The sequence below is a fragment of the Elephantulus edwardii genome, unplaced genomic scaffold (genome assembly GCF_000299155.1).
Source record: "Elephantulus edwardii isolate Elephantulus edwardi_28Jun2011 unplaced genomic scaffold, EleEdw1.0 scaffold00039, whole genome shotgun sequence".
NCBI classification, from domain to species: Eukaryota; Metazoa; Chordata; class Mammalia; order Macroscelidea; family Macroscelididae; genus Elephantulus; species Elephantulus edwardii.
This window is the reverse complement of record NW_006399789.1, coordinates 19,042,513-19,053,848: the sequence shown is the minus strand read 5'-3', so window position 1 is coordinate 19,053,848 and position 11,336 is coordinate 19,042,513. Positions and strand designations below refer to the sequence as shown.

At 37.3% G+C, this 11,336-nt stretch overlaps 1 protein-coding gene across 1 annotated transcript in view; it reads left to right on the top strand.

Annotated features, from left to right (window-relative positions):
• Positions 1 to 11,336, top strand: part of LAMA2 (laminin, alpha 2) — a 746,602-nt gene that overhangs the window by 153,972 nt on the left and 581,294 nt on the right. The window contains exons 6-7 of the mRNA XM_006885032.1: positions 4,628 to 4,717; positions 6,455 to 6,572. Coding sequence (XP_006885094.1) covers positions 4,628 to 4,717; positions 6,455 to 6,572 — 208 coding nt within the window. The remainder of the gene's footprint in view (positions 1 to 4,627; positions 4,718 to 6,454; positions 6,573 to 11,336) is intronic.

The following is an 11,336-nucleotide window of genomic DNA, read 5'->3' as shown; positions in this document are numbered from 1 at the left end:
GATTGGCACAGGACAGAGCGGAGTTTAGGGATGTTGTACATAGGGTCGCTATGAGTTGCAAGCGACTCAACGGCACATAACAACAACAACAATTTTTCTTTATATTTTATTTCTTCCTTGTACAAAGTTTTATTGTCATTTTGGTGAAATTTTACAAAGTGAATTGATTTTCCATTCAACTTATATCCATGATGTTTCATATAATGATTACAGTTCCCTAGTCTATAGACAGTTTTGTTGTTAACCCAGAGTCGTGTCTCCCTTGTGATTAGAATTCACCAGAAGTTGGGTGAGAGAAATAGAAATCTCCTTCTCTGGGATTTGCAGCCTCCTAAAGACTTGCTGGAGGGGTAGGCTGTGAGTCATGCTGACTCATAGGGAAGAGGTTGCGTTTGAGTTATTGTGATATTATAACAGCACTTCTCTCTCCCTTCTTCATTTTTCATTCCATTTATCCTTCTTTCCTACCCCTTCCTACCTTTTGATAATATGTGGTACATTATCCAAGTGCTTTTTTTCACTAGTATTTTAGATCACCTTTGAAGCCTGCCTATTGCTTGCCTGGAAGTTGAGTTATTGGCTGAGAGATGGGTGATAATTTAAGTTCCAGGATTGATGGTTGACTAAGAATCACAGTCTGGGAATTCTGCCATCTCTGTTAACCCAGAAAGCTGGTCATCTCTATGTTTTTGTTATCTTCTATTGTGATCTCAGGCAAAAAGACAAGCCATCTAATTAGAAAATGGGCAGAGGACACACTCAGATATCTCACCAAGAGATATCCAGGTGCCAATTAATACTTCACAAAACACTGTCATTCATTGGCCCATAGAGACACACAAAATGTCATTTTACACCAGCAACTATAACAAAGTTCAATAATACAGGGAATATCAAATGCCAGTGAGGTTAAAAAAAAGTTTCAAATTATCATACACTGCTTGTATGACTTAAAACAGTACAACCACTGTGACAAAGGGCATGAAGCTTTCTTAAGAAGTTATAAACAGGAATACATTTGATCTATTAACCCTATTATTTGACATATGCCCTAAAATCACCAGAGCTGAGACATAGATAAATATATACACATGCCTATTAAGTACAGCATTATCAAAATAGTAAAAAGAAGGAAACAATCAAAGTGTCTGTCAGTGGAAGAAAGGATAAACTATAGTATACACATACAAGGGAATACTATGCAACATTAAAGGACAATGAAGAATATATAAAATATATGAAAGTAGAGATAACTGGAAGGCATTATGTTGAGTAAAATGAATCAATCACAAAAGACAAATACTCTTTGAGTCAAGTACTATAAAAAGTTTAAAAAAAAGAGTTTACAAATAGAAGGATTCCTTCATGGTTATCATAGAAGGGAGGAGAGTTTTAAGGAAATGCTAATTATATAAGAGACATTTATTAAATTGGATGGAGAGAAAGGCAATATATTAAAAAAATAAGTGATAAGTACAATAAGGAAAATAAAGACACAAAGATATACACCAGAGATACAGACTGAAAAGGTAAAGACTATTTCATACACACTCTGCCATCTTTAGTAACAACTAAAATTCAGTGTTCTTCAGTCTGAATTGACTTTGTCAGACCCTCCAATGGGTTTTCTGGGGCTGTAAATTAAATGAGAGGAGACTGTCTATATTTCTTCAAAGGAATCACTGATAAATTTGAACTGGCAGTGAAGCACAAACCTAGGTAGCATCACAACTCCCTAAGAACTGTCATTGTTTTTGTTGTTGTTATGTGCCGTCAAGTTTTCTGCAACACATAGAAATCCTATGTACAGCAGTTCTGAACCCAGCCCTCTCCCAAACAAGTCTCTCTAATTCCCATACACCAACTCTCATTGTCCCCATCACTGTATCAATCCCTCTCATCGGGGTCTTCCTCTCCAGTGCTGGAACTGTATAGTAGTTATTAATCTGACAGTAGAAACATGGCCTTAAATGCAAGATGAACAAGTACACGTAAGTGAATGAGACTAGACCCTTGGCTGTATAAGGATGGCAATAATATTTCTACACGTGTTCTGTATATACTATAAAAAGTTGTTGTTATGCATTGTCAACTCACAACTGACCCTTAACTGACCCTCTAGTAGGTTTTCAGAGGAGATTAATCACACAGGAAAAGATTGTCCTACTTTCTTCCATGGAGCCACTGGTGGATTTGAACCAAGTATTGCTGTGTTGGCAGCACAATTCCTTACCACTAAGTCACTGATAGACCCATATATTTATTACTAAAAATAGAGGTAAAATTATGAAAACTACTTAGCAGTAACCAAGCACTTTTATGAATTACTGGACCTGAAAGTTTAAGATGACTGGTATAATGTTGTATACAGGAAAATGTTCTACCTCCTGCTTTGTGAATACTCATTAAAGTCTTAAAAGCTGTAAGCAATCATACAATGGGTAGCTATTGGTATCTTTTGGATCAGAGCAAAGAAGAGTACGGAAAATAAAAAGACTTTTATTAAACAGGCCCAAAGATTAGTATTATGGATTATATGAGCTTCCGCCTTCCTACATTACTTTAATGCAAATGTTTATTTCCTTTTTATAATTGTTGTTGTTGTTGTTGTGTACTGTCAAGTAGGAACCAACACTTTGCTGATCTCCAGGCAGTTTTCAGAGGCAGTTACACACGTTGCCACAAATGACTGCAAATGTGTTTCTAAGCACGGTCGTCAATTTAAAACGTGTGTGGCAAAGTGTTAATAGCACAGGAGGAGATTGGTCAGTCTTCTCCCACAGAGCAGCTGGTGGATTTGAACCATGTGCCTTTGAATTTGCAGGGCAACTTCTTACCATTAAAACACCAGAGCTCAATAAATGTGGGTTTTTTTCAGTACCTATGATTTTTTTTTAAGTTAATTTTAAAGAAAGTTTACAGAGACTTAGGGTTTCCATTCATTCTGGTCATGGTTTCTGCTAAACAAGATGATTATTTTCAAATCCATCACATAAAATAATTTCCAGTTTATTTGTGAATAATGAGATACCTGTGTGTTTTTCAAGTGCCCAATGTTGCTTCCCTGTGTACAACAGAAAACTCTGTTTTCCAACTACCCATTTCTCTTGCTTGTTCCATTTTCTAGCCACCAGTAATTATTATTGTATGTTGTTGATTGCACACTTGATCAATTTTAAACTACAGAAGTTAGTAAAAATCTAGATTATCATCATATTTAGTACTACTGGTGGATGCATAAGTCTAAATGTTGGTATTAACTATTCTTTTCTTGGTAGGTGTATTGACATTATCCTGTCACTGGCAGTATCATACTTTATGAGCTTAAAATCATCTTTCTGACAATGTATATGGTGCCATTTCTCTTAAAGGTGTTCTACTGACATAGTAGAATGCTGGATTATCAGATTGTTGTGCTGTAATGGCTTATATGTTGCTGTGATGCTGGGAGGTATGCCGTGTTGTTGTTGTTAAGTGCAGTCAAGTCATAGACGGCTCATAGTGACCCTATGGATTAAAGACCCAAACACTTGCATAACTTTCATCGTTTCCCCAAGCTCATAGAGTTTCTGGAGGCAAGCTATTTTGGAAGTGGATGCCACTCGTTTTCAAGCTTGTTTTAATCGGGAAGCTCCACCAAACACTGTCCACCATGAGTAACCATTTTTGCCTTTAACACATCAGTGTCACAGTATTTAACAACACAGAAACTGTGAGTTATTTCTGTACAGCAAATGGACAGACCAGTGCTATACCACTTCGAAGAATATTTGACCAAAATCAATTAAAGCCAGGCATGAGATCCGCAGATTAAAATGACCCACCTTTGGCTTGGTATGCCATAGTACATCAAATACTATGGTCGTCCATAGTGGACAGGCTTTAATAGAGTTAACAGATAAAGACAGATTTAGAAGAAGGTTTTGGGTGTGTTTTCCTGAAATATTAAATAGTGAAACCTTATAAAAAATAGAATGTTGTTTAATACGGTCCTAGACGAGGTGGCTTATTAGAGTACAATGGACTTTACTGAAATGATGGGTAAAGTTCATGGATCTTTATTTGCTGATTTGCCATGACTTAAAATGAGAATCAGCATCCACAAACATCCATTAGTATGTGAAATGTATGATGTATGATTCTAAGAAAATTGGAAGTTGTCAGAATGAAATGGAACAGTTGAAGATTGATATCCTAGTCATAAATGACCTGAGATAGACTGCTATCGATTAGCTATTCTGGATCAGACACACATACTGTCTATTATGCTAGAAATAGAATTATAGCAATAAAAGATATTTTTCTATCAGGATAATAAGTAAAACAATGTAATGAATAATTATATTCTAGAGTACAAATAAAAACTGGCAAATACTGCTTGTCTACAAACCTCACAAATGCCCCCTTAATATATATTAAAGGTGTTTTTCATTGGGGATGAATACAATGCTAGGTATGACTTGATCAATTTTATAAGTTTCCAGGTGTCTCCGTCCCCAAAGAACAAAAACTTGCTCCCAAGTAAGGATAAAATTGAGTGCAAAGTGTTTGAACTTAGAATTCTCTTTTGTTTCTTTCACCTTGAAGTCATCTTAACAGGCTTTTCCTTTGAATTGCTTTTTTGCAGTATTACTATTCCGTCAAGGATATTTCAGTCGGAGGGATGTGCATCTGCTATGGTCACGCCAGAGCTTGTCCGCTTGATCCAGCGACAAATGTATGTATATTTATAGGACGCTTAAGCGAAATGAAGCCCTGAACTGTAAAATGCTCCATGCGAGGCTTTGGTGACAGGAAACGCTGTGAATGGGTGTCAGCTCTCCACTTAGACAGTGTAACAGAAAGCTGTGCCAGGTGAAATAGAGCTGGCAGTTAGGATGATAGACTTTGAAGCCAGCCATCACAGTATTAGAAAACAGATTAGTTTCTTTCCCCCCCCGCTTTCCCTCTTTCTTAAAAAGGCTCACAAACTGGTCTATCTATTTTGAAACTTCTCTAGCTATGACAGGCTGCAGCATGATTTAGCTTTGAGGACTGCCTGCTATCAATCAGCCTTGCCATTTCTTTAAAAATTTTAATCAAAAAAATTAATGCAAAAAAATGAAAAATGGAGATGGAAGTAAATACATAATGAGCATGAAACTATATGCTGGGATAGAGTGGGGGCAGTAGGGAACAGGGTAAGGGAGTGTATTCAAGAGAGAGTTGAAATTGCCAGGCCAGAAAATGCCAGAATGATTTTGAGTAGTATTTTTTTATTAATGTCAATGTATTATATGAGCATAACCTAAAGAAGGAGATGGAAAAACATGTATTTTCCTTAACCATAAACAAAATTATGAACTACAAAACCATCTATTGTGCAGTAGATGGTAGACATGAGTTGAATATAAAAAAATCAATTAACATAGATTGACTTTGGGGTTACTTTTTTTTTACTAAAAATAATATCACACAAAATGCTAATTTCCCGACTAATATACCACAATATTAATTCCAAGAGAAGGTTCAAGTATATTAGTATATGTGGGAGAACGTGGGGAACAAAGTTCTACTGCTTTCTTCAGGACATGATGACTCTCTCTCTCTCTCAGTGGATTAATGGATAATGTTTCCAGTTGACTAGGAAGATTTTTGGAAGTTAAGTCTTGGAGAACACTGGATTTATTTTCTACCTGTGCCCTTATAGATTTATAAAGCTAACAATCCACTCTCCATTTGCTTACCTAAAATGTTAACAACATTTTGAGGAAAATCATGAATAGACACTTGTGACACTGAAAATGTACATGTCCAAGCATCAGAGAAAGATAATTTGGTGTTCATGACCAACCATAATTGGATAATCTTGTTCTTTTCTGAAAGGAGCCCTTGGTGGCCTATGTCTTATATAAGGCTGCCAACTGAAAGTTAAGTTATTTAAATCCACCAGGCAAGTCATGTTTTTTATGTACCATCAAGTTGAAACTGACCTATAAATGACCCTCCAACAGGTTTTCAAAGGCTGTAAATCGCAAGGGAGAAGATTGTCCCTCTTTCTCCTGCAAAACAGCTGGTAGATTCAAACCATGGGTCTTTGGGTTGACAGTGTGACTCCTACCACTAGGCCACCAGATAAACAGTCTCATTTCCATGGAGATTTACAGACTCAGAAATGTGATGGATGCTTGCTATGAGTTGGAATCAGCTAGACAGCTATGAGTTGTGTTGCTTTGGGTTTTCTTCCAATCTCCATCCTAGTCAATACCATGGAGTCCCCTAAGCTGATGCTGGTTATATATGCCAGCCCAGCCCCGAGGCGGGGTCCACTTTCTTCCTAGACTAAGAAGTGGTTTTATAGACTGATGCATAGGCTAGAGTTCTTATTGCTTCTTCATACGACATTTCAGGGAAAGACCTTCATTCATAGCTCTGTGTAACACTGAAACTATTCCATTCCTTTCTCTTTGATCAGAAATCCCGCTGTGAATGTGAACACAATACGTGTGGTGAGAGTTGTGATCATTGCTGTCCCGGATTCCATCAGAAACCCTGGAGAGCTGGAACTTTTCTCACCAGAACCGAATGTGAAGGTGTGCTCTTGAGAAGTCATATAGTAGACAATTCTTTCTTTCTTCTAAGACATGTAATGATTTTAGGAATATTCCCATTTCTAATTTATATATATAATCTGAAATAATAGTTGGTGAATATTTTTGACCAGCCTTCACTATTTAGCTATTCCTGGTTTGGTTTCCATTTATTTTTCTAAAATATTTATTAAACACCTGTGAATTGACCATTGTGCTAAACATTATGAGAGCTAGATTAAAATTATGTGTGCACTCATTTGCCATCTGGGTGAAATGAAGCATATAGCAAAGTGTATATCTGGGCTAATTTAAATATAAATAAATGTTCAGTTGTGCTAATATGTTCTAAAGTTTGAGTCCAACAGCTACTCCAAGAAAAAAAAAAGAAGCAGACAATCTCCTCCTCTGTGAGCTACGGCCTCTGAAAACTCAATGCAGGGTCAGCTATGAATGGGTTCCTACTAGACAGCAATGAACAACAGCAGCAACAATAACATGTAGAGATGGGCATTGTAAACATATGTTGTTGTCTGTTGCTATGTTACATCAAGTCGCCTGTCACTCAAAGTGACCCTGTGTACAACAGCTCTGAACCCTACTCTGTAGTAAGCCAAACTTACTGTCTCTGACACACCTACAACCAACACAACCCCAGTCACTGAGTCAATCCATCTCATTCAGGGTCTTCCTCTCTTGGGCTGTCCCTCTACTCTCCCAGGCATTATTTCCCTTTCCAAGGACTGGTCCCTCCTTGCAACATGTCCAAAGTAGGTCAGAAGAAACTTAAGAATCCTGGCTTCCAAGGAGCAGCTTGGTCTCACCCTCTCCAGGACAAACTTGTTTATCTTCTTAGCAGCTAATGGTATAGTCAATACTCTTCCCCCACACCACTGCACAAAGGCATCATCCCTAGTCATTGTCCATCTTTCTGATACATAGCACACAATTGTGAAGACCATGGCTTGAATCAGGCAAACCTTAGTCTCCAGGCTGACATGGTTGATCTTCAGTACTCTGAAGACATTCCTGGCAGCAGACTTTCCCAGTGCAATTTGTCTTTTGTTATTCTGGCTGTTGGCACCAAGAATGTTGGTTGTGAAGTCAGGCAAATTAAAGCTATTTACAATCTCAGTCTCTTCACCATCCATCATGATGCTACTAATCATCTCAGTGGTGAGAATCTATGTTTCCTCAATGCTGAGCCTCAATCCATATTGAAGGCTGCAGTCATAGATCTTCTGCAGCAAGTGCTTCAGGTCCTCCTCTGATTCAGCAAACAAGGTTGTGTCATCTACATAATACAGGTTGTTGATGAGCCTTCCTCCAATCCTGATGCCTCTCCTCCTCATAGATCCCAACCTTCTGATGATCTGTTCTCCGTATAGATTGAAAACGTATAGAGATAGGACACATCCCTGGTGTACACCCTTCCAGATATTTTAAACTTTGCAGGGTTTCCTTGCTCTATTCTGACAGTTACCTCCTGGACCAAGTATAGGTTTCACAAAAGCACAATCAACATATGAGTTTTAAAATGATTTTGAAATCACTATCAGTTCCAGCTCATGCCAAACCCCACCAGGTATTGAAGGCTGTAATTGTAAATAGTAACAGATTGTGTCATCTTTCTTCATGGAGTGACTGACGGATTTGAATGGCTAACCTTTCAGATAGTAGTCCAACATACAATCCACTATACTCCCTAGTTTACTTTCCTTCTCAATACATAGATCTGTATACCTCATAAGAAATACAGAGAGGAGACTACAGGTGAAATATTTACTTTATATCTTGGAGTCATCTTTTTTCCTAATGAACAAAGAAGGCTATATCCCATTCTCTATCTCTTTGCTGTTGAGTAAACTGACTCATAGCTAAGCATCCGATAAATTTCAGAGGCTATAACTCATACAGAAGGATAATTCTGTTTATTAAATAATGGTGTTTGAGGGCAATAGCTGTCAAGTGAAAAATAAAATTACCTTAAACAAAAAAACTTGTGGGAAGTGAGCACTTACTGTGATGCTATACACTCTTTCACCCATTGTTATTAAGTCAGAACCAAGTCATAACAGACATCAAGCAGATTTTTGGGAGGTTTTAAGTTGAATAGGAGGGAAATGCCCATCTTTCTCTAGAAGAGATGCTGGTCCACAAGATTCAAAATACCAGAATGGTGCAACCTTTGTGTTAACCAGTTCAACTCCTATGAACTAGCCAAGTTGTTGTTGTTGTTTTTGTTGTTGTGTGCTGTTGAGTCAGAACCAATCCATAACTTATCATCAGGTAGGTCTTCAGACAGTTAATCACACAGAAGGAGATTGCCCATCCTTCTCCTGCTGAGCAGTTGATGAATTTGAACCACTTACCTTCAGGATTGAAGTGCAGCTTCTTATCACTAGGCCACTAGAGGTCCCTATGATCTATGCTAATAGAGATCCCTTAATATAAAACTAACCATTAATATTTTAAATGTGTGGTTTCATACTAATAGCAACAATATAAAACTACTAAAAATTGCATGTGACATCAATGACAACATTATCATAGACTATGGTATAGACATTATTAGACAGAGAACTGAAATAAAAGGCCAATATTAAGAAGACTGGTTCCGTTAAATTGACAACAAGTACTCATTCATATTTTTATGTTTTTTATTTATTCAAATTTTAATATTGTTTTTATTGTTGTTATGTGCCATTGAACTGCCTGCGAATCATAGCAACCTTATGTACAACAGCCCTAAAACCCACTCTCTCCTCAGCCAATCTTTTTGTTTCTGACACACTTACTCCCATTACCCCAGTCACTAAATCAATCCACCTCATTGAGGGTCTTGAAACATGTCTAAAGTATGTCAGATGAAGTTTCAGAACCCTTGACACCAAGGAGCAGCTTGGTCTCACCCTCTCCAGGCTGAAATTGTTTGTTCTCCTAGCAGTCAAAGATATATTCAACACTCTTCTCCAGCACAATAACTCAAAGACATCAATTCCCGTTCTATCATCTGTAGTCATTGTCAAGCTTTCCAATGCACAGAAAGTAATTGCAAAGATCATGAGCTGGATCAGGCACACCTTAGACTCCAGACTGATATCATTGATCTTTAGTACTTTGGAGAAGTCTCTCACAGCAGACTTTCACAATGCAATTTGTGTTTTTAATTTTCTGGCGGCTGGCACCAAGAGGGTTGATTGTGGAGCCAAGCAAAGTAAAGCTGTTAACAAACAGCCAATTTCATTTTTTTGTTTGTTTGTTTAAATTAGCCTGGTTAGAGGAGCACTTTGGTTTAAAACTCTTCCATCACTTCCTGGGCATGGCTGGAGCATGGGCTCCCACTTCCTGCTCTTGCAAGAAACAACTGGATACTCAGCATTTTTTTTTTTACTTTCACTACCTTTCACCCATATTTTGGCATTCTCTCAAGTACCTAACAGCTTCCTAACAAAGGAAAAATATGAATTCCAAATAATGCACTTAAATCAAATGCTGTCCAGGGTTATTTGCTCTCAAACTTCTTTAATTTTTTAATTAAAGTTCCCTTCTATTTGTGGACTGTCAGCATTCAAAAGCAGGAGAGGTATTTGAAAGTGCAGGTCCTTCTTGTTGATTTTGCATATCACACACTTATCACTCAGATTAGCCAGGCAGCAGGGGAAATGGATATGATTTTTTTTTTTTACTATCCTCATCTTTGATACACCTTTTTAAACACAGAAACCATCAGGAACAAATGAAACTCGTTAGCAATAGAGATGGATTAATGTACGTGGGAGGAGATTGTTAGTTCCTATGTAAATTATACACATTTTAAAAATAGTGGTATTTTAAAATGTAATTTTATATTTCTTGAGAGAATAGGAGAGAGATTGTCTTCACAAACAGGAAAATAATCACTTAAAAAACAAATAAGCAATATTGAGCATTAAATCGTATTAAGATCATAGGTCATGATTTTGGCAATTAATGTGTATCTAAAAGCTTACGTGAGAATTTTCTTTTCCAATTTGAATCAGACTCCAATCACCTTACTAGTTAAACAGAGCCTCCTATGACATGACAAATCCCTCTGCAAAATGGCTAGACACCTTCTAATTCATAGGAGTTTAATTTGGATTTTCATCGGTCAAGCTTATTGAAAGCAGAGTAAATCTGCAAAGAGCAAAGCATATTCATTTAATTACTAAGCCTTTAATAAAAGAGAGTTTCCTATTATAGGTTTTAGATGCCCTGTAAAATAGAAAACTGCTATATTTGAAAAAAAAAAACAACAACACAACAACACGCTGCTATTTAACAGAGAAAAAAAATGTGGCCTTTTTGAGCAAGTGCCACTCATGTTATCTGTGCCTGTACTAGACAAAGGGCAGGACCCACAACGACTAGGCTGTTGGCAGATCGGCTTTCTGTAGGAAGTATCAAAATACCACTGTAACAGTAGTGTTTTACCAACACTAACTCACAGCTATAAATATTAATAGAAACATTAACTTTAAATTTTAACAAATAGATGCTTCCCTGGATGTGCTCATCAATTTGTACCAAAAATCTGGAGGATGACCACCTGTCCAACTGACTGGAAGAGATTTATATTAGATCCCATTCCAGAGAAAGGTGATCCAACAGAGTGCGGCAATTATCGAACAGTATCATTGATATTAAATGCAAGCAACGTTCTGCTGATGATTATCCAAAAACTACTAGAGTAGCACATAAACAGAGAACTGCCAGAAGTGCAGGCTGGGTATAGAAGAGGCCAAG